The sequence below is a fragment of the Lacerta agilis genome, chromosome 5 (assembly GCF_009819535.1).
Source record: "Lacerta agilis isolate rLacAgi1 chromosome 5, rLacAgi1.pri, whole genome shotgun sequence".
In the NCBI taxonomy this organism is placed as follows: domain Eukaryota; kingdom Metazoa; phylum Chordata; class Lepidosauria; order Squamata; family Lacertidae; genus Lacerta; species Lacerta agilis.
In genome coordinates this window covers 94311932-94333293 of record NC_046316.1, presented here as the reverse complement: position 1 = coordinate 94333293, position 21362 = coordinate 94311932, and the positions used below count along the sequence as shown (strand labels likewise).

At 47.9% G+C, this 21362-nt stretch overlaps 1 protein-coding gene across 1 annotated transcript in view; it reads right to left on the bottom strand.

The window, feature by feature from the left end:
• Positions 1-21362, bottom strand: part of IL1RAP (interleukin 1 receptor accessory protein) — an 86303-nt gene that overhangs the window by 14828 nt on the left and 50113 nt on the right. The window contains 4 exon segments of the mRNA XM_033150930.1: positions 11341-11484; positions 16645-16794; positions 17435-17583; positions 21177-21306. Coding sequence (XP_033006821.1) covers positions 11341-11484; positions 16645-16794; positions 17435-17583; positions 21177-21306 — 573 coding nt within the window.

The following is a 21362-nucleotide window of genomic DNA, read 5'->3' as shown; positions in this document are numbered from 1 at the left end:
GTCTCTAGGCCAGGGGATCGGCTGCAAGGTAGGGAGAATGGCCTTCAGAGGCCCAGTCCTATTAGCCAGGACTTGGGGATGAATTTTGTGCCGAACTGCACATGGGTTGCCCTGAAAAATAAAAAATAAAAAATTGTCCAGTAGCACCTTAAAGACCAACTAAGATTGTTCTGGGTATAAGCTTTCATGTGCATGCACACTTCTTCAGATGCATGCACGTGAAAGCTTATACCCAGAACAAACTTAGTTGGTCTCTAAGGTGCTACTGGACAATTAATTTTTTTTTATTTCAACTGTGTCAGACCAACACGGCTACCTACCTGAATCTAGAACCATGTGTTGCCCTGGTCAATTTAGAGGAAAGAGAGGACTCAGCTCACACAGACAAAGGAACATGCCTGTGGATCAGCTTCCCCTATCAAAATGAGGGGGTGGGATGGGACATCCTGCCCGGGAGCTGGGAAACTCTGTGCGCTCATACCAGAGCCCTGCAAGCAAGGGCTAGCATGGGGGGTGGGGGCGATGCCCTGCAAAGTGTCAAACACAAGCAGGTGGCAGGACTTATCCCTTTGCAGGCGTGAAATTCTGCCAGGCTGCTTTTAGATAATGAATGCAAAGTCGGTGTGAAAGTGTCACTTCTAGACAGCAGGGGAAGGGAGGGGGGATCCCACCACAGCTGGGGGGGGGAGCTCATGGCTAACTGGAAGACACCCCAAACCTGGTGTTGCTGGGCGAGGGCTTAGGGGGACAGCCCTTTTGTTAGGAGGGGTAGAGCCTCAGTTAGCTATGTATTTTTATTTTATTTTTTTGGGGGGGGGACTGCCCCTCCCTGCCCCTCTTGGCCACATCCATGCTGTTGAGTGGGTGTCCTTTGGGGTGCTCCTACCCCAAGGGAATGCCTGGACAGGGTCAAATGTCTAATTCATAGACACATAAAATTATAGAGTTGGGAGGGACCCCCAAGAATCATCTAGTCCAACCCCCTGCAATGCAGGAATCTCAACTGAAGCACCCATGACAGATGACCATCCAACCTCTGCTTAAAAGCCTCCATGGAAGGAGAGTCCATAACCTCCCAACCTTCCACTGTCAATCAGCTCTCACTGTCAACAAGTTTTTCTTGATGTTTAGTAGGAATTTCCTTTCTGTAACTTGAAGCCATGGGTTCGAGTCCTACCCTCCAGAGCAGGAGCAAACAAGCTTGCTCCATCTTCCATTTGACAGCCCTTGAGATATGTGATTATGGCTCTCCTATCTCCTCTCAGCCTCCTATTTTCCAGGCTAAACATACCCAGCTCCTTCAACCGCTCCTCATAAGGCTTAGTTTCCAGACCCTTGGTCAGCTTGGTCGCCCTCCTTGGTTGCACACGTTCCAGCTTGTCAACATCCTTCTTAAACTGTGGTGCCCAGAACTGGACACAGTATTTAAAGAATAGAGTGGGACTATGACTTCCCTTGATCTGGAGCCCAGACTTCTGCAGATGCATTACCTTCCCTTGTTGCTGTGACTCCAAAGGAGTCCTGGGATAATTCCCTCCCTGCCACTTCCTCAAGAGGATGGAGTAATCCTCTACCTACAAGAGAGACAAAGAGCGCAGGATGCTCTCTAAGAAGCCAGAGATGAGCTGACAGCAATTTCATGCGTTGCCAGGCTCCCTTAAGAATCAGATCCCCACTTAGGCTTCAAAGTGAAAAGGCAGAGTTCGGCCGCTTTGAAGTAAGAGGGGATGACAGAACACAAGCAGGAAAAACAACTTTGCCACCCAGCTGCGCACAGCAGGAGAGAAGATGCTCAAGGGCCACAGGACCCTTCTGCAAAGAGGCTTGGAAAGGGGTGAGGAGGAGGAGGAGGAGGGGCACAAGGCTGCACACACTGAGGAACTCAAAGTGCCAAAATATCTGCAGTCCAGTCCTTTGCATCTCATCATCCTATCATATATTTTATCGTATTTTTAATATTTTGTTGGAAGCCGCCCAGACTGGCTGAGGAAACCCAGCCAGATGGGCAGGGTATAAATAATAAATTACGCTTGTGAAACATGGACCACTTCTAAACGCCATCTCCAACTCCTCGAAAGATTCCATCAACGGGGTCTCCGAAAATTTTACACATCACTTGGGAAGACAGGCGAACTGATACCAGTGTCCTGGAAGAAGCAAAGATCACCAGTGTCGAAGCAAAGATTCTTCAACATCAATTTCGTTAGTCTGGTCATGTTGTGTGGATGCCTGATGATTGTCTTCCAAAGCAGCTACTCTATTCCCAACTTAAAAATGGAAAGCGTAATGCTGGTGGTCAACAAAAGAGGTTTAAAGATCTCAAGGCAAAGCTAAAGAAATGTAGTATGAACACCAACAATTGGGAAACACTTGTCTGTGAGCGCTCCAGTTGGAGAACAGCCTTGACCAAAGGTGTCATGGACTTTGAAGACACTTGAACTCAGAACGCAAGGGAGAAACGTGCTAAGAGGAAGGCACACTTGGCAAATCCACACCATGATCAACTCCCGCCCAGAAGGATACTGACAAGTTGGAATGTATCCAGAGGAGGGCCACCAAAATGGTCAAAGGCCTGGAAACGATGCCTTATGAGGAACGGCTTAGGCAGCTAGGTATGTTTAGCCTGGAGAAGAGAAGGTTGAGGGGTGATAGGATAGCCATGTTCAAATATATAAAAGGACGTCATATAGAGGAGGGTGAAAGGTTGTTTTCTGCTGCTCCAGAGAAGCGGACACGGGGCAATGGATTCAAACTACAAGAAAGAAGATTCCACCTAAACATTAGGAAGAACTTCCTGACAGTGAGAGCTGTTGGACAGTGGAATTTGCTGCCAAGTAGTGTGGTGGAGTCTCCTTCTTTGGAGGTCTTTAAGCAGAGGCTTGACAGCCATCTGTCAGGAATGCTTGGATGGTGTTTCCTGCTTGGCAGGGGGTTGGACTGGATGGCCCTTGGGGTCTCTTCCAAGTCTAGGATTCTATGATTCTATAACTCATGTCCCCACTGTGGAAGGACGTGTGGATCCAGAATTGGCCTCCACAGTAACTTACGGACTCACTGTTAAAACTGTGTTTATGGAAGATAATCTTACTCGGCTACGAGGGATTGCCAAAGAAGGAGGAGGAGGAGGAGAAGAAGAAGAAGAAGAAGAAGAAGAAGAAGAAGAAGAAGAAGAAGAAGAAGAAGAAGAAGAAGAAGAAATCATCAATAGGATCTGCTGCCAAGAAAGCTGTGTCTGGGACTGCCTCTTAGGCATTTCTGTTTGGACGCAACATGGATCTGACTCTAAGATAAATGTATATACTGTGCATCGGGAACGGTTGAGGGAGCTGGGGAGATACGAGAGCCACCTTCAGATATTGAAAGGGCTGCCCCATGGATGATGCAATGTCTTCCCTTGCTTTTGGAGGCTCCGGCCCCACTGGGCACTGGGGCACAGTCCCCCACCCTCAGAAGTAGCAACCAGAGAATGCAGGCCTCAATCTGCTTTGCGCACCTGCTGTAAGTTGCCATTAATTAATCAACGGATGAAAACAAACATAAACTGAGAGATAAAAAAAAAACCCTCAAGAACAATTAAAGGAGAAGCAGAGTCTGCCTAACAATGAGCTAGCGGGTGAATGAGGGATAAATACATCTGTCAAATGTGTTGTAGTCTGGGAGAAACGCAGTGCACCTGCAGAGAGGCAATGGGGGTATATTGGTTAGAGTGTCAGACTAGAGACCAGAGTTCGAATCCTCGCCACGGGCTGATCTTGTGCTGGTTACCATCTCTCAGCCTAACCTACCTCACAGGGTTGTTGTGGGGATTAAATGTGGAGGAGGGGGAGAACCGTGTAGCCCACCTTGAGGAAAAGGCAGGGTAGACTTGCAATGGATCAGTATTGTTAAAGCGTACATCTGCACCAGTGCCGGATTTACGTATAAGCCAAACAAGCTCTAGCTTAGGGACCCACTCTCTTGGGGGCCCAAAAATTTTTTAAAGGAGAAAAACATCTGGATGTACATTTCCAAAATATAAGATAAACAACAAATAAAATAAAACCTACATACAGCAAACGTGTTTTGTATTGTGTAGGCTCCTGTGATGTAAGTAATGGGCCCCACCTGCTAGCCTGCTCTCTAATATATCCCTGGTTTGCTCCTTTCTATATATAGGGTGCCGACATTCTGCATGGACTGGTTGCAGGGCAATATGTGCAAATGGCTTGAGATACCTGTTAGGTCCATAAATTACCATATAGCACATATTCAACACAAAAACAGCGACAATTTGTTGTTGACAAAGGACAGCTGGACATATAAAGGGCCCCATTACCTTCAGTAGCTGAGGGCCTCTGACCTGCACCCACTCTGACCTGCACCCACTCTGAGAGTATGAAAGGGAAATCTGTGAGAGGGAAAGAGAGCCTGCAGCTACAGCTCCCATCTGCTCTAGCAAACAGGGCCAGTGGCCATGGGAGATTAGGAGCTGCAGTTCAGGAACATCTGAGGGCCAAAGGTTTCCCCACATCGGCCCCTAGTGAGTGGTGGAGGGAACAATTTGGAAATCACTGACTTGGAAGGGACTGCAAAAGTCATTGAGTCCAGCCCCTGACAATTTGGAGAGCATAGCCAGAGAGGATCCCCAAAGATCTAGTCTAGGATCAGGTTGTTTGAAGGACTGCCCAACTCTGTATGAAGCCCACCAATAATATTTAAAAGATTGGTGGGCAATAGAGTCATGGCCTTTCTGGTGTTGGCCCCTCAGTCTTGGAAGTCCCTCCCAAGTGATATCAAATGCACCTATTTTTTATGTTATTTATTTTACATCGGATAATTTAGAAAATCGTTTAAATCAAATAATTCCTGTGCAGCATACATTAAAACCATTATCGCTCTATAAATAAAAGCAGGAACATTTTAAAACAGGCGTACCTAATTGCTTTTTGCATCTGGGTTAAGCTTGCTGAAACAGATTTTTTAAATTAAAAAAAGCGCAGGTATCTAAAGCTGCCAAACTTTAATAGGCAGGTTGCTCTTGGGGTTGCTGTGCTGAAAGCTCAACTCTGCAAAGGCACAGAGCAAAAAACTGTTTGGCCCTCGTGTGCAAGTCCTGCAGACCAAACTGGTAAAATAGGAACATGGGGGAAGGCTTTCAAAAAGGCCATGGAGACCTTTCTGCTTCCATCTCTTTTTTTGAACTAATATGCTTGACCGGCTTTCTTTAAAAGGGTTATTTAAGATTCTGTGGCATTCCTTTTTTAGCTTATTTCGTTCGAGATGCTGGGTTGGGCCTCAGAGAGTTTTTAGATTGTTGGTTTTGCAACTTTAATGAAGTTTTAAAAAAGTATTTCAGTACAACTGAAACTAATATTACTGCTTCATAGGAACAAAGGAAGCTTGCATGGAGTCAGAGCCTTGGTCGACCCAGCTCAGCATTTCCACACTGACTGACCATCTTGGCTGGGAGTCTTGGAAGACTTGCTCCCCGACTGGAGTCCTCTTCCACTTGGCCTGGGAAGGCAAAGCCCAGTGTGATGGATGGATGGATGGATGGATGGATGGATGGACTCCAGCTACAAAGGCTGAGACTCTCTTGGCTGTGAGTCCTGCAAGACTGCTCCCTGCCTTGCAGGCTTTGAGGGCAGGGGCCAGACTGACTCCAGCTACAAAAGCAGAAGCTGCTGAACAGTCTCTTGGGCCAGGGTGATTTTAAGGGGTTCATGTGGTGTGTGCATTGCTGTTGTTGATATTAATTTTTTCATATATATTTTGTATCTTCTTTGTTCAGGCAGGTAGCCGTGTTGGTCTGATGCAGACAAAATGAATATTTTATTTTTAAAAAAAAAATTGTCCAGTAGCACCTTAGAGACCAAAAAAGTTTGTTCTGGGTATAAGCTTTCGTATGCATACACACTTCATGTGTATCTGAAGAAGTGTGCATGCACACAAAAGCTTAAACCCAGGAGAAACGTAGTTGGTCTCTAAGGTGCTACTGGACAATTTTTTAAATTGTTTCTTCTTTGTTCAATGTGGACATTTTGATGTTTTACTTATAGCTGCTTTCATTACGTTTGCAATTATTTAATCTTTACATGTTGCCAGCCTCCTTGAGCATGGTTTTAACTCTGGAAAGGCAGCACTCAAATAAAATGATATTGATTGATTGATTGATTGATTCGCAGCATTGGCTCTCCAGGTTTCAAGTCAGGGAGCTTTTCCCTAGCCCTACCTGGGGATACTGCCAGTGATTGAACCTGGAATGCATGCAGAGGAGCAGGGCCGTCCAGTGGCGGAGGAAGGCTCCGCGCTACCCGGGGCGGCGAAAGGAACCGCCCCAGGGGCGGGGCGTCATGACGTCACAGTGCGCTGCTGCTCCCAGGGCGACGGAGCGAGCGGCGGTGTGTGGGGGTGACAAGCGGTGGCCCCTCCCGCCACTCTCCATGCGCCGCTGCTTGCTCCGTTGCCCTGGGAGCAGCAGCGCTGCACAGACAGGGTACCGGGCGGCGGGGCTCCCCTTGGGGTGTGGTGGTGGGAGGGGCCGACGCTTCTCACCCCCCTCCCCTGGCACCCGGGGCATACCGCCCCCACTGCAACGCCCCTGGGGCCGTCTTACCCCTAGGCGCTAGGGGTGCGAGGCACCCTGGCGCTGGGCTCTCAGGGGTGCCAGACTGAGAGTCTGGGGCCCGAGAGTTGAGTCTGGGGAAGAGCCCGCCAGTTGGTCAGAGTGCTGCAGTAGTCTCTTCTGCTGCAGGCGGCTCTTTGCCACGAGTTCGGGGGCGACCGAGCCAGCGAGACGCTAAGGCAGCTGGCTGGCTCCGCCCTCCTGCACGCCTGGGACTGGGCAACCGGCGGGGGGTGCCGGGAGGATCTTTGCACCCTGGCACCGCACATGCTTAAGACAGCCTTGCAGAGGAGATGCTCTACCACTCAGCTCCTGCCCTCGCTAGTTGTGCCAATTGATCCATCTCGTTCAATGGCTAGCTACTAGCCACAATGGCTATGCTCTGTCTCTGTGGCTGGAGGAAGCAGCACTTCCGAATATCAGTTGCTGGAAACCACAGGAGGGGAGAGGGGCTCTTGTGCTCAGATCCTGCTTGTGAGTTTCCTAAAAGAGGCACCTGCCCATCCACTGCGAGGAGAGGATGCTGAGCTAAATGGGTCATGGGCCTGATCCAGCAGGGCTCTTCTTATGTTCTAGTTCAAAACTGCCCACGCTGACTGGCAGCCGCTGCTCCGGGCTCCAGGCAGGGAGTTTCCCCCCAGCCTAGTTGGAGATGTCCTTGGAGGTTGAATCTGGGAACCTGAGACCTTCTGAATGGAAGGCAGAGAGCCGGTGTGGTATAGTGGTTAAGAGCGGTGAGCTCGTAATCTGGTGAACCGGGTTCAATTCCCCGCTCCTCCACATGCAGCTGCTGGGTGACCTTGGGCTAGTCACATTTCTCTGAAGTCTCTCAGCCCCACTCACCTCACAGAGTGTTTGTTGTGGGGGAGGAAGGGAAAGGAGAATGTTAGCCGCTTGGAGACTCCTTCGGGTAGTGAAAAGCGGGATATCAAATCCAAACTCTTCTTCTTCTCTCCCCCCCCCCAACCCCCAGGACTTTGCCTCGAAAGGCAGCTTATCACGAAATACTGGAAATTAAAAAGTACATCTTGAGACCCAAGGAGTGATCATCTCCATAACCGAAACTGGGGAGAGGAAGGAGGTGAGGCTCTTCCAAGCTAGGAAGGAAGGAAGGAATGGTGGCAGCCTGGGATCTGTAGGAGCCCAACAAGGATGTGGGGGGAGGACACAGAGAATGGCAGCCTTCCCATCTCGTCTAAAATAGCAGGGGAACAGAAGGAGCAGAGCAAAAGCTTGAGGGCGTGGGGGGCGGATCCCATCTGTCAGAAGACATCTGTGACTAAGACCGGGAGGAAAGGAGAGATCGTTGACGGCAGCCAACGGGCTCCGTTCCATGAATCCCATGCCCTCCTTCCCTCAGCCTCCCCATGTGTGCTCTGTTTTACGGAGGTCATGAAATGGCCACCTGTCAGCAATGCCTTAGCTGTGATTCCTGCATTGCGGGGGGTTGGACTGGATGACCTTTGGAGTCCCTTCCCAACTCTACAATTCTATGGTTCATAGGACAGTGATGGATGCAACAGGTAGCTCTTTCCAAAGGCCTTTTGGAACCCCAAGCTCATCCCGCCGGGATACTGTGGAGTTGGGAAAGGATCAGCCAAGAGCAACCAAAATGATCAAGGGGATACACATATGAAGAATGGTTGCTGCTTTGAGGAACAAGAAGTAAGAGGTGACATGATAGAAAGTGGATAGAGAAAAAGTTTTTCTCCCTTTCTCAGAACAATAGCACTAGCGAACATCACATGAAGCTGAATGTTGGAAGATTCAGCACTGATAAAAGACAGAACTTATTCATGCAGTGCACAGTTAAACTATGGAACTCCCTGCCACTGGAGGGAGGCACCAACTTGGATGGATTCAAGAAATTCAGGGAGGAGAGAGGGCTATTGATGGCTACTAGCCAGGATGGCAATGCTCTGTCAAGACCAACCTTAATTGGTCTTAGAGTATGCAAGTTTTCCAGTTTCACAGAACTCGACAGCCACGGCTTGATGAAGGGTGCTGTGGAACCAAAAAGCTTGCTGACGCTGTCATCAAACTTAGGCCAGTGTAATTAAAATAGATCTCTTTTTTTGCAGCAGACGACAAAGGCTATTGCTGCTGCAGAAGAGAGAAGAGAAAGTTGCATTCCTTCTGCCAGAATCGGGCCAGGTCTCTGCAAAAGGACGAGCGAGGGAGGGAGGAAGTTAAAATTGGATGCTCACGTCAGTTGCTCTGGCTCTGGATGCACGAGGCAGGGAGCCCTGCAGGGCAAACAGATGCTGTTTTTAACCACCGTTGCTCCTGGGCCCAAAAGCCGTATATGTGCACTTCTAGAGCATCTCAGGCCTGGAGGGGGTTTCCAAACAAGAATTAAAACACAGGGAGCTTTTAAGGAGATGGAAACCCGAGCCCAGAAAGGGAATGGGAAGCAGGACCAGGTCTTATCTGAAATTACATGCAAGGACCAAGGTGGCCCTGCTCCAATGCTCGGTTTGCACATGCGGAGAGGGCGAGATGCAAAGGTGGTCCCTAGGCAGAAATCAGATCCTTGAGGTTTCTGCCTGAAGACAAGCACCAGGTCACAGTGGGGCGATGAGGACCCTTGCCACCCCCACAGGAACCTCTGAACCACAGGGAGGGCTCCGTCAGGATGGGAGGGGGCTGTCCACCAGGCCCTTCCTGGTTTCCTTGTGCTGACCAAGATGAAAGGAGGAGGAAGGAACCAGGCAGAGCAGCTTGCTTGCCCAAAACTGGACAGAAGACCCCAGGCTGGCCAGCCCTCAAGCCTTGACCTGGGAAGAATGGGAGCTTGCCCCCCCCACATCTCTTGAGCAGCCCCCCATCCTCTGGGCTAGGCTGCTACAGGGAGGGCACAAAGCTACGTTAGCCAGCTCCTTAACGAAAGATTTGGATCATGCTCCAAAATACCACCCGAAAGCAGGGGAGCAACATGGGTAGGAACACCACAAGGCTAAGAGAGCACCTTGCGTAGCAAAGAGGTTGAGCTGCGAATCAGGAGGCCCCCAATTCGAATGCTGCCTCTTGCATGAAATCACTAGGCAGCCTAAGGCAAGCTCATCTCCACCTCTCAGAACCACCTGCAATATGACCCACCTCACAGGGGGCTGGGCTAGATGTCCCTTGGGTGTCCCTTCCAACATGTACAATTCTGTTTTTCCATGATTGCAGCTGGGATAGCTCAGTCAGTACAGCAAGAGACTCTTAATCTCAAGGTGATGGGTTGGGCAAAAGATTCCTGCATTGCAGGGGGTTGGTCTAGATGACCCTCAGGGTCCCTTCCAACTCTACAATCCTATGAATCCAAGTACAGAAAGCTCAGCAGTCTCGCATTGCCCCTGGCTCCCCATCCCGCCCTCCTCTCGTCAGGTACCCAAACTGCCCTTTCCCACCCTCCGACTGTCCTCAGTGCCACTGGGCTACTTTCAGCTAACACACCAGCAAGATATGCAGAAAAATGCCAACCACAGAATAAAACAGGCAATCCTTCATGGAACAGGCCCACCGCTTCGCATTCATTCTCATCATTTACCCTGCAGAATTTGATCTTCCCCTTGGCAGGAACCGCGAAGGAACAAGGGCAGCTTTCTCTAAAAGGCCAGCGACTGCCCTCCTGACTTTGACTGTCGAGTCAGGGAGTTTGGGAGACAAGCAGAAACCGGAGTTCACTTCCCCAGATTCAGGAGCGGTTACCATTACTTGACAGACACAGACGTCTGCAAAGAAGACGATGTCAAAGATGGGTGCCATCTCCATAACTTTTGGTCCCAACTGCTTGTAAACCGCCCCCCCCCCAGCAACCAGGGATAATTTTTCATTTCATTTCCAGCTTCTCAATATCCTTCTTAAAAGGATCTTGACGAGAAGCGCATTGGCAAGCAGGAAGGTGTGCAGAGGAGGGCAACCAAGAAGATCAAGGGGGTCTGGAAACCACTGCCTTATGAGGAGTGGCTGAAGGATCTGGGTAGGTTTAGCCTAGGCTTCCTCAACCTCCAGATGATTTTGGCCTACAACTCCCATGATCCTTAGCTAGCAGGACCAGTGGCCAGGGGTGATGTGAATTGTAGCCTCAAAACATCTGGAGGGCTGAGGTTCAGGAATCCTGGTTTAGCCTCAAAAAGAGGAGACCGAGAGAAGATATGAGAGCCATCTTCAAGGGCTGTCACGCAAAAGATGGAGCAGGCTTGTTTTCTCCTGCTCTGGAGGGTAGGACTCGAACCCAAGGCTACAAGTTACAAGAAAGGAGATTCGGACTAAACATCAGGAAGAACATCAGTAAGAGCTGTTTTGACAGCAAAAATGACTCTCTTGGAAGGTGGTGGACTCTCCTTCCTTGGAGGTTTTTAAGCAGAGGTTGTCATGGATGAGAATCCTGCATTGAAGGGGGTTGGACTAGATGACCGTTGGGGGTCCCTTCCAACTCTACAATTCCACTCTGCATGGATCTTCCTCCTAGTGGCCTGAAGGTTCTGGGAATGGGTGCAAAATGCTGCCACTCCCCACCCCCCCTTAAAGAGGAAGGCAAAAATTAACAGCGGGGACTTTCTTTAAGAAACCTGCGGCAAGCTGCTTTCAAACTCAGCATTAACCACAAAAGGCTGCCAGAGCTGTGGCGGTTTGCTCTCTTTGCAGAGGGGTTGTGTGTGTGTGTGTTCTGTCTGTGGGTGTGCGGTTTGTGCGAAAGCAGAAAGCCTGCTGCTCTCGGCTGCTCCGAACGCTCCAGAGATACTCACTTCCCCCGGGGAGGCTGTCTCTGTCAAAAATGCACAGCTTGTAGCCAAACTCGTTCTCCAGAACCCCTCTCAGCGTCAGCAGCACAAACTCTTCCTCCTCGGCGTTCCTCGCGTAGGACACATAAATGTCATATTCTTTTCCGTCTGACGGCCCCAGCCGGAGAGGGAAGCGAGCAGACAAGAAAAGGGATGGGGGGGGAGAAGGGGGGGGAAAGAGAGAATAGGCTTCGGTTAGTTCGGAGTAGCTGCGGGTACATCGGCTTCTCGCTCCTCTGCCCCCGTGCCAGGAGGAGAGCGAAGGCCGTGCCAGGGGGGGTGGTTGGGCAGAGAAGTCAGGAAAGAGGGGGGGCTAACTCTTGCTCCCTTCCAATGCAGAGCCTGAAAAGGAACCCGGCCTGCAACTCATCAAAAGGAACCTCATAAGAAGAGCCTGCTGGATGATCAGGCCAAAGGGGCCGCACGTAAACCAGCATCCTGTTCCCACAGGGCCCAAATGCCCCGAAGAACCTCGGAATCCTGATAGACTGCCTCTGGAGCTGGAGGTTCCACAGCAACATCAGAAGAGCCTGGCTGCTGGAACAGGCCCAACGGGGCCCTTCTAGCCCACAATCCTGTTCTCAAAACCAGATGTCCCGAAAGGAAACCCACAAGGAGGAGCTGAGAATAAGAAACCCTCGTCCCTCCCGGTGGTTCCCAGCAACTGGGATTCAGAAGCATCGCTGCCTCCAACTATAGAGGCAGAGCAGAGTCATTGCGGCTAGGAGCCATCAGTTGCCCTCTCCTCCCTCCATGAATTCATCATCCACGTTGGTCCTTTTCGAGCTCAATCTCATTTTGCTCTAACGGCCCTGAGAATTTAGTGTCATCGGCAAACCTCACGGCTCAATGCTAATTCCAGGTTGCTTATTCTTCGTCTGTCTGTTGGCTTATTGCATTTATTATAGCCCAGTTTTTTCTCCAAGGAGTGTGAGCTGGTGATTCGAACCCTGGTCCCGCAGGTCCAAGCCGGACACTCTAACCACTACACAACGTTGCCTCTCTTGTTTATGAACCAGTTAAAAACAACAGGCCCCAATCCTGATCCTTGGGGGACTCTGCTTTCTATGTCTCTCCATTTGGAGAACTGTCCATTTATTCCTGCTCTCTGCAGCTGTACTTGGTTACTTATTATTATTATTATTATTATTATTATTATTATTATTATTCCCGATCTGCAAGAGGAGATCTCCAAAATGGGACTGAGGCTTTCAGCCCGCCAAAGGGGGAAGGCTGGCTAGGTCTATGTGGTTGCTAGAGGCAACCCTGTGGCCTTTAATTCAAAAGTTCTAGCCCGGAGGAAAGCCTTCGGGTCTTGCAAGAGATTTGGGGGGGGGGGGAATGCAGAGAGGCGGAAGGCGAAGGAGCTATTAGACTTTCTGCACTCTGACATTATCATAATCCACCACATTCAGCCGTGACTCTTAAGGGGAGCTTAAAATGTATTTATTTATTTAATCATACACATATTTAATGTGCTTGTATGGCTCTACACAGATTGAAGGCTTTAAATGCTACAGTTCCATGTCGCCGTCTCAGTCGCCACTGGGGAAAAATTACTGCGATTAGTGAAATGCTTCACCAAGTCCACCAAGAGGCACAAAATAATGCTACAAAACAATGTAATGAAAATAACAATTCAGTATCCAATAAGCTGGGATGTGGGTGGCGCTGTGGGTTAAACCACAGAGCCTAGGGCTTGCCGATCAGAAGGTTAGCAGTTCGAATCCCCGCAATGACGGGGTGAGCTCCCGTTGCTCGGTCCCTGCTCCTGCCAACCTAGCAGTTCGAAAGTACGTCAGAGTGCAAGTAGATAAATAGGTACCGCTCCAGCGGGAAGGTAAACGGCATTTCCGTGCCCTGCTCTGGTTTGCCAGAAGTGGCTTAGTCCTGCTGGCCTCATGACCCGGAAGCTGTACACCGGCTCCCTCGGCCAGTAAAGCGAGATGAGCGCCACAACCCCAGAGTCGTCCGCAACTGGACCTAATGGTCAGGGGTCCCTTTACCCTTTACCCATGTACTATCTGAAACCAAGGGGGTGCATTGGTTGCCAGAGGTCCCCTCCCCCAGCTCTCCAACCCCACTAGTGTTTCCACAGATGGAGGCAGCAATGTTTCCAAATGCCAGAGAAGTTTTTAATGACTGATGTTTTAATGTATTTTCAATCTCTTGTTGGAAGCTGCCCAGAGTGGCTGGGGAAACCCAGCTGGATGGGTGGAGTACAAATAAAGTAGTAGTAGTTGTTGTTGTTGTTGTTGTTGTTGTTGTTGTTGTTGTTGTTGTTGTAGTAGTAGTTGTTGTTGTTGTTGTTGTTGCTGCTGCTGCTGCTGCAGCATAATAATAATAATAATAATAATAATAATAATAATAATAATAATAGGAGGAAGAAGAAGAAGAAGAAGAAGAAGAAGAAGAAGCAATGTTTAACCATTAAAAGACTTAGAAAATAAGACTCGGCATCTATGAAGCACTTCTGGAGTTCAGAGTTCAGAGTTGTCAGGGACAGCGCTGAGGAGGAATTGTGGGAGTCTCCCCCTCCCCCTGACAACAACAACAACAACAACAACAACAACAACAACAACAACAACAATTTATTACTTATACCCCGCCCACCTGGCTGGGTTTCCCCAACCCCTCTGGGCGGCTTCCAACAAGAGATTGAAAATACATTAAAACATCAGTCATTAAAAACTTCCCTAAACAGGACCCCAAATCTTCCCAGGAGCAGTGGGACAGTATAGATTTGGAACAGCGGTTCGCAGAGGGACATACTGTATATTCCGGCATATAAGACTACTTTTTAATCCAGGAAAATCTTCTCAAAAGTCGGGGGTCGTCTTATACGCTGGGTGGAGAATCTGCGGTCGAGTATATCTCAAACTCTATATTTTAAGTGGAAAAGTTGGGGGTTGTCTTATACGCCCAGTCATGTTATACGCCGGAAAATACGGTAGTTCAGAAGATATAAATTGGGAAGAACTGGATGGGGAACAGCTGGGAGAAGCAGCGCTGGGAGAGAGAGAGTTAACTGACTGTCTCTCACTGGTGGAGAGCCCAGTTCAAGGTGAAGGAGACAAGGTAAGGTGGCAGCCCTGAAAGCAAAGTGGGTGTGAGATCAGGTTGCAAGGCGAAGACGTGAGGAGGGTGACTTGGGGGGGAGGTGGGTGTTAAACTTAATTGGGGACACCTTTACTTTGAGAATGGACTCTTTGTTCTTTCGCTGTGATCATTAAAATCTCTTTAAATGGTAAGGGACTATTTTTGCTTTGTTCTAAACAAGCTCTAGCTCAGGGCTCCACTCTCTTGGCCCCCCCAAAAGAAAGATTTAAAGGGGGGGGGGAAACCCTGGATGTACATTTCCAAATTGTAAGATAAAAAACAAATAAAATAAAACCTACATACAGCAATGCTGTTTTGTGTTGCGTAGGCTCCTAGGATGTAAGTCATGGGCCCCGCCTGCTAGCCTGCTCCCTAAAATATCACTGGTTTGCTCCTTTCTATATATAGGGTGCCTCCATTCTGCATGGACTGGTTGCATTGCAACATGTGCAAATGGCTTTAGGTACCTATGAGGTCCATCAATTACCATATAGCATATATTTAAAGTATAAAACAGTGGCAATTTGTTGTTGACAAAGGACAGCTGGACATATAAAGGGCCCCATTACCTTCAGGAGCTGAGGGCCGCATCAAACCTCAATCCGGCCCTGGGTCTGCTTATCCAAAGGCAAAGGGAGGGAGGAAGCCGCCCCCACGAAGCCTGACAAGAGTAGCCTGTATACAGCTGCTGCATCAGGCCAACAGCCCATGGAGTCCAGCATCCTGCTCTCACAGTGGGCAACCGGACGCCCCAACGGGAAACCTTCAAGAAGCAGGATTCGAACACAAGAGCCCTCTCCCCTCCTGTGCTTTCCAGCAACCGGCACTCAGGCTGTGGAGGCAGAGCGTAGCCGTCGCGGCCACCAGCCATCAATAGCCCTCTCTTCCTCTGTGAATTTGCCCACCATCTAAGCGGGTCGCCATCGCACAGGTAGAGCAGAAGGCAGAACGGAACCCAGGTGTGGGAGAATCGTGAGACCAAACTGGAGCCATTTGTTCCTCCCTAAAGGAAATGTATTGGGGGTGATGGTTTTTTCCTGGTGCGTCCGGAGTGGGCAATAAATGGTGCAAGGAATAATAATAATAATAATAATAATAATAATAATAATAAAATTTATTTATACCCCGCCCTCCCCAGCCAGGGCTAGGCTCAGGGCAGCTAACACCAAATATAAATTACAATAAAACGTAACGGGGGGGGGGATGCAACTGGTTAAAAACAAACACCTGGAAAGTGGATTTAAAATTTACTGATTGTATAACTCTGAAAGAGAATTATTTGAAAAAGATGCATCGATGGTATATGACTCCTGTTAAACTTGCAAGATTGTACAGAACAAGTTCTAATACGTGCTGGAAGTGTAAAGAGAAAGAAGGTACGTTCTATCATATGTGGAATTGTAATGTAATCAAAAACTATTGGGAAATGATAGACAATGAATTGAAAAAGATGTTTAAAAAAACTTTTGTTTAAAAAAACACAGAAGCTTTTTAGTTAGGTATTATAGGGGAGGAATTGGCAAAAGACCGGAGGGAGTTATTCATGTATGATACAATAATAATAATAATAATAATAATAATAATAATAATAATAATAAATTATTTATACCCTGCCCATCTGACTGGGTTTCCAACAGCGGCTACTAGCCCCAAAATGGAAAAAAAAACAGTAAGATACCAACGAAAGAAGAATGTCAAGTCAAACTCATGGAATACGCAGAAATGGCGAAACTCACCGGAAGACTCAGAGACAAAGACAATATAGACTTATAAAAAGACTGGGAATTGTCTATGCTGTATTTACAGAAATACTGTAAGGAAATGGACTCGCTAGCAGGGTTTGAGTGAAACACTTACAATTAAGAAAACAAAAGGTTAAGAAACAACAATATGGAAATTAATTAAATGTAGGATGTAATCTGAAGAAAATTTGGTATAAAAATGATAAGAATATAAAAGATGGACAATAAGACAAAATTAAGCAAGAAGTAGAAAATAGTTAAAGAACCAAAAAAGGGAAGTTGAGGGAAGTCATGGGGTGGGGGGAATTTTTGTCTTATTGTTATTTTCTTTCACATGATAAATGTGTCGGATGTTAAACTGTAAAATGCAAGAAAAAATTATTTAAAAAAACAACAACAGCTGCAGACCTTCAGCAACGCCCCTTACCTAAGATGGTTTCATCCGTCCCAAAATGAGCCCGGTAGAAGAGAACCATTTCCAGCCAGTAGAAGTGGTAGATAAGGGTGAGGAGGACCACCAGGACGATGGTGGCCCCCAAGCCGCAGACCAGCTCCACCGTGTACCTGGGCACAGGGACTGTGAGGGTCAAGGGAAGAAGAAGGGGGGTGGGCATTCGCTGTGGATTATCATCACCAACATTATTAATTACCATTAGATTTACTTCTAGCCAGCCCTTTCCCCAGACTGCAACTCAAGGAGGCTTACTTAAAACAAAGGTAAAGGTAAAGGGACCCCTGACCATTAGGTCAAGTCGTGTCCGACTCTGGGGTTGCGGCGCTCATCTCGTGTTACTGACCGAGGGAATGGGCGTACAGTTTCCGGGTCATGTGTCCAGCATGACTAAGCCGCTTCTGGCGAACCAGAGCAGCGCACGGAAACGCCGTTTACCTTCCCACCGGAGCGGTACCTATTTATCTACTTGCACTTTGACGTGCTTTCGAACTGCTAGGTGGGCAGGAGCTGGGACCGAGCAACGGGAGCTCACCCCGTCGCGGGGATTCGAACGGCTGACCTTCTGATCGGCAAGCCCTAGGCTCTGTGGTTTAACCCACAGCGCCACCCGTGTCCCTACATAAAACAAAGTGACAGAATACATACAAAAAGGGGCGGGGGTGGGGACAGACCATTGGTAAAAAGTATCCTAGACTCTAAGGGAATTCCTCCCTCTAGGGAGGGAGCGCCAACATCTGGGAGAAGCCACCAAGAAGGCCCTTACCTTTCATCTTCACCATGGCCTCCTGGTGAACAGTCCCCTTCAGGTTGTGCGCATAGCAGCTGTAGTTTCGCTTCAGGTCCCTCTCCGTGACCTTGGGCACAACCAGAGTCTTCACAATGGTCACCTCGCCAAGGCTGGAGGGGATCTCCCTGGGAAAGGCCGAGGGGGGAAGAAGAAGAAGAGAGGTCTGAGCTCAGAAGCTCTCTCAGATGCCAAGGGAAGAACCTCAGAAGAGCCTGTCGGATGAGGTCCAAGGGGTGTCAGCAATTTCACTCCTCCGGTGCTGCATTTGTGAATTGGTGCAAATCACATGCCTGTCTGAGAAGAGTGTGGGAAACGGAAGGAAGTCTTATCTCTTCCGCTGTGTGTACTTTGTAGAGTCATACCTCAGGTTGTGTTTCTTCAAGTTAAGAACCCAGCAAACCCAGAAGTGTTTATTTTTTTAAATAATATATTTATTAAATTTTATAAAAACATTACAAACACACTAATACAAAACAATACAACTATAATAAACAAAAAAGCAGAACTACAATAAAAACAAAAAACTTACACTACCCTTAACATCTATCCTTAACATTGTCTCCTGACTTCCTCCTGTCTCCACTTCCTGCGTTCCTTGCGAATCATCTTTAGTAATTCCTTACCATCTTAAAATATCTTATTTTACTATAAAAAATCATTAAACTTATTCAATATCTCGACTCATACCTTCACAATTTCCACATCATAACCAAACTCTAAATCTTCAGTCTAGCTTTTCTTCCAAATTATATCTAATTTTCTATCATACAATGGTCATTAAAATATAATTTAAATTTCTTCCACTCTTCTTCCACTGCGTCGTCCCTTCGGTCACGAAGTCTCCTGGTCATCTCAGCGAGCTCCATATAGTCCATCATTTTCATCTGCCATTCTTCAAAAACGCAGAAGTGTTTAATTCCGGGTTTTGCTGTGCGCGCATGCCCAGAAGCGCTCGATTGCGCCGCACACATGCTCAGAAGAGGCACTCTAGTTGTGGACTTTTCGGGGTGCGAATGGTGCCCTGAAATAGATTAAGTCCGCAACTAGAGGTACCACTGTAATGTACTTTCACTTTCACTTGTGCCTGTTTGTTCTCTCGGAGCTGGAGAGAATGGACACCAATATGCTTTTGTCTGTACATAGTGTGTAAATAAATAGTAGATTAGCTGTACGATGTCTCACACTTCTTGCTATGTTCTGCCAGAAGCTTAGTGTGCATATATCATTATGACGTATGTTGCTAGAAGCGCACCGGAAGAGAAGGGAGATGCCTTTTCCAGAGCTGCGCTTACCGGAGGACGCTCAGAGTTCTGGGGGCTTGCAGGCAACCCCAGGGCGTTCTCCAACAAGGGGGACCATCTGCTCCAGTATCCTGTTCCCATGGGGGCCAAGAAGATGCCCCAGTGGGAAGCTGTAAGCATGGAACCCGGCACAAGAACCCTTTCCAGAGAAATGCCAGCCCTTCTCCGTGTGGTACATGGTTAATCTGTGGAACTCCCTCCCACAGGAGGAATGGTGGCTGCCAGTTTGGATGGCTTTAAAAGAGGATTAGACAAATTCATGGAGGATGAGAGGATTCACAGAATTCATCATGCGAAAGGCCGGACTGGATGAATCCCAAACCGGAATTAAGATTGCCGGAAGAAATATCAACAACCTCAGATATGCTGATGATACTACCTTGATGGCAGAAAGTGAGGAGGAATTAAAGAACCTTTTAATGAGGGTGAAAGAGGAGAGCGCAAAATATGGTCTGAAGCTCAACATCAAAAAAACTAAGATCATGGCCACTGGTCCCATCACCTCCTGGCAAATAGAAGGGGAAGAAATGGAGGCAGTGAGAGATTTTACTTTCTTGGGCTCCATGATCACAGCAGATGGTGACAGCAGTCGCGAAATTAAAAGACGCCTGCTTCTCGGGAGAAAAGCAATGACAAATCTAGACAGCATCTTAAAAAGCAGAGACATCACCTTGCCAACAAAGGTCCGTATAGTTAAAGCTATGGTTTTCCCAGTAGTAATGTACGGAAGTGAGAGCTGGACCATAAAGAAGACTGATCGCTGAAGAATTGATGCTTTTGAATTATGGTGCTGGAGGAGACTCTTGAGAGTCCCATGGACTGCAAGAAGATCAAACCTATCCATCCTTAAAGAAATCAGCCCTGAGTGCTCACTGGAAGGACAGATCCTGAAGTTGAGGCTCCGGTACTTTGGCCACCTCATGAGAAGAGAAGACTCCTTGGGAAAGTCCCTGATGTTGGGAAAGATGGAGGGCACAAGGAGAAGGGGACGGAAGAGGACGAGATGGTTGAACAGTGTTCTCGAAGCTACTAACATGAGTTTGGCCAAACTGTGAGAGGCAGTGGAAGAGAGGAGTGCCTGGCGTGCTCTGGTCCAGGGGGTCACGAAGAGGCGGACATGACTAAACGACTCAACAACAACAACAACAACAACAACATTAAGCCAAGATGGCTCTGCTCTGCCTTTACAGTCGCAAGCAGCAACCCAGTTTCCGGAAAACGCAGGAGGGGAGACAACTCTGGGGCCCAAATCCTGCTGGGGGGGTTCCCATTGGGGGTGTCTATTCAGACACAGCAAGACCGGGACTTGATGGGCCATGGGCCTGATCCAGCAGGACTCTCCTTATGTTCTCATGCTTGTTGCGTTCTTGGCAACCGCCGTAATTGTGATTTCCTGAGAATTTCTCTCCGCCTTTTGAAATGAGCAAGAGCAGGAAAAGGCACAGGCTAAAATTAACCTGCAACTCTAAATGGGGATTCGCCAGATGTGAGGATCACACATGTGGGTTTTTCACTGCACGTATAGGAATCTATTTTCATTCCTCTTTTTCCAATCTTAGATTCCGTTCCTCACATCTTCACGTTGGCTTGCAATTATTTTGCTTTTTTTTAAAAAAGACCACACTAAAGTTTGACGCATTTTAGTGTACATTGCTCTAAACATCATCATCATCATCATCATCATCATCATCATTATTGGCATTATTATTGGCATGGTGCATTCGCTTACCTGTACATTTTTATACACACATGCTTTCCCTCCTAACAAACACATTTGTAGATCTATTTCTGGTTGGCGCACTGCATCACAAAATTCAGAGTAGTGTGAATTTTGAAGAAGAATTGTGGGGTGGGGGCCAAGAAAAGGGTGGGATATAAATGAAACAAACAGACATATGGACCTGTGATCAGACTCTGTCTACGGGAACTTCATATTTATCCTTGGGGATTTTTACCCCACCCTGCAATCCATTTCTTAGGATTTTCTCAAATGGGAACAGAAAGGGGGTCATTGGGTTATAGCTGCTTTTATTTTGATAATGGTTTTATATTCTGATTTTATCCTGTGAACTGCCTTGAGACCTGCAGGTATAGGGCAGTATATAAATTCTAGTAGTAGTAGTAGTAGTAGTAATAATAATAATAATAATAATAATAACAACAACAACAATTAAAAAGCAACACACACACAAGCACTGAAAGGAGTGAGGTCTTTAAGATGCAGCTGAGCCCCTCTTTTATAACAAGTCACGAATATTTGCCCTAGCCCCCCCCCCCTGCTGCACCCGCCGGGATGCTGTGGTACAGACATCTCCATTGTGCTCCCTCTAGCCCCTGCTAAGGATTTCCATCTCCCCCTTCGCCCTGGACTAAACCGTCTCCCCGTTTCAGACAACAGAGAAATCCTTTGCGCTCACGTCAGTGTGATGTTGAACTTCAGGTCAGCGACGTCCTCTGGGCTCTTCCCGTCCACCATCCACCAGACCTCTTGCGGAGAGTCCTTCAGGAACGTGAACTGGACCTCGCAACGGATCTCGAGCGCTTCTCCTGGCACGCAAAAGGTTAAGAACAACCATGTTCAATGCAATAATATGAAAGAGCAT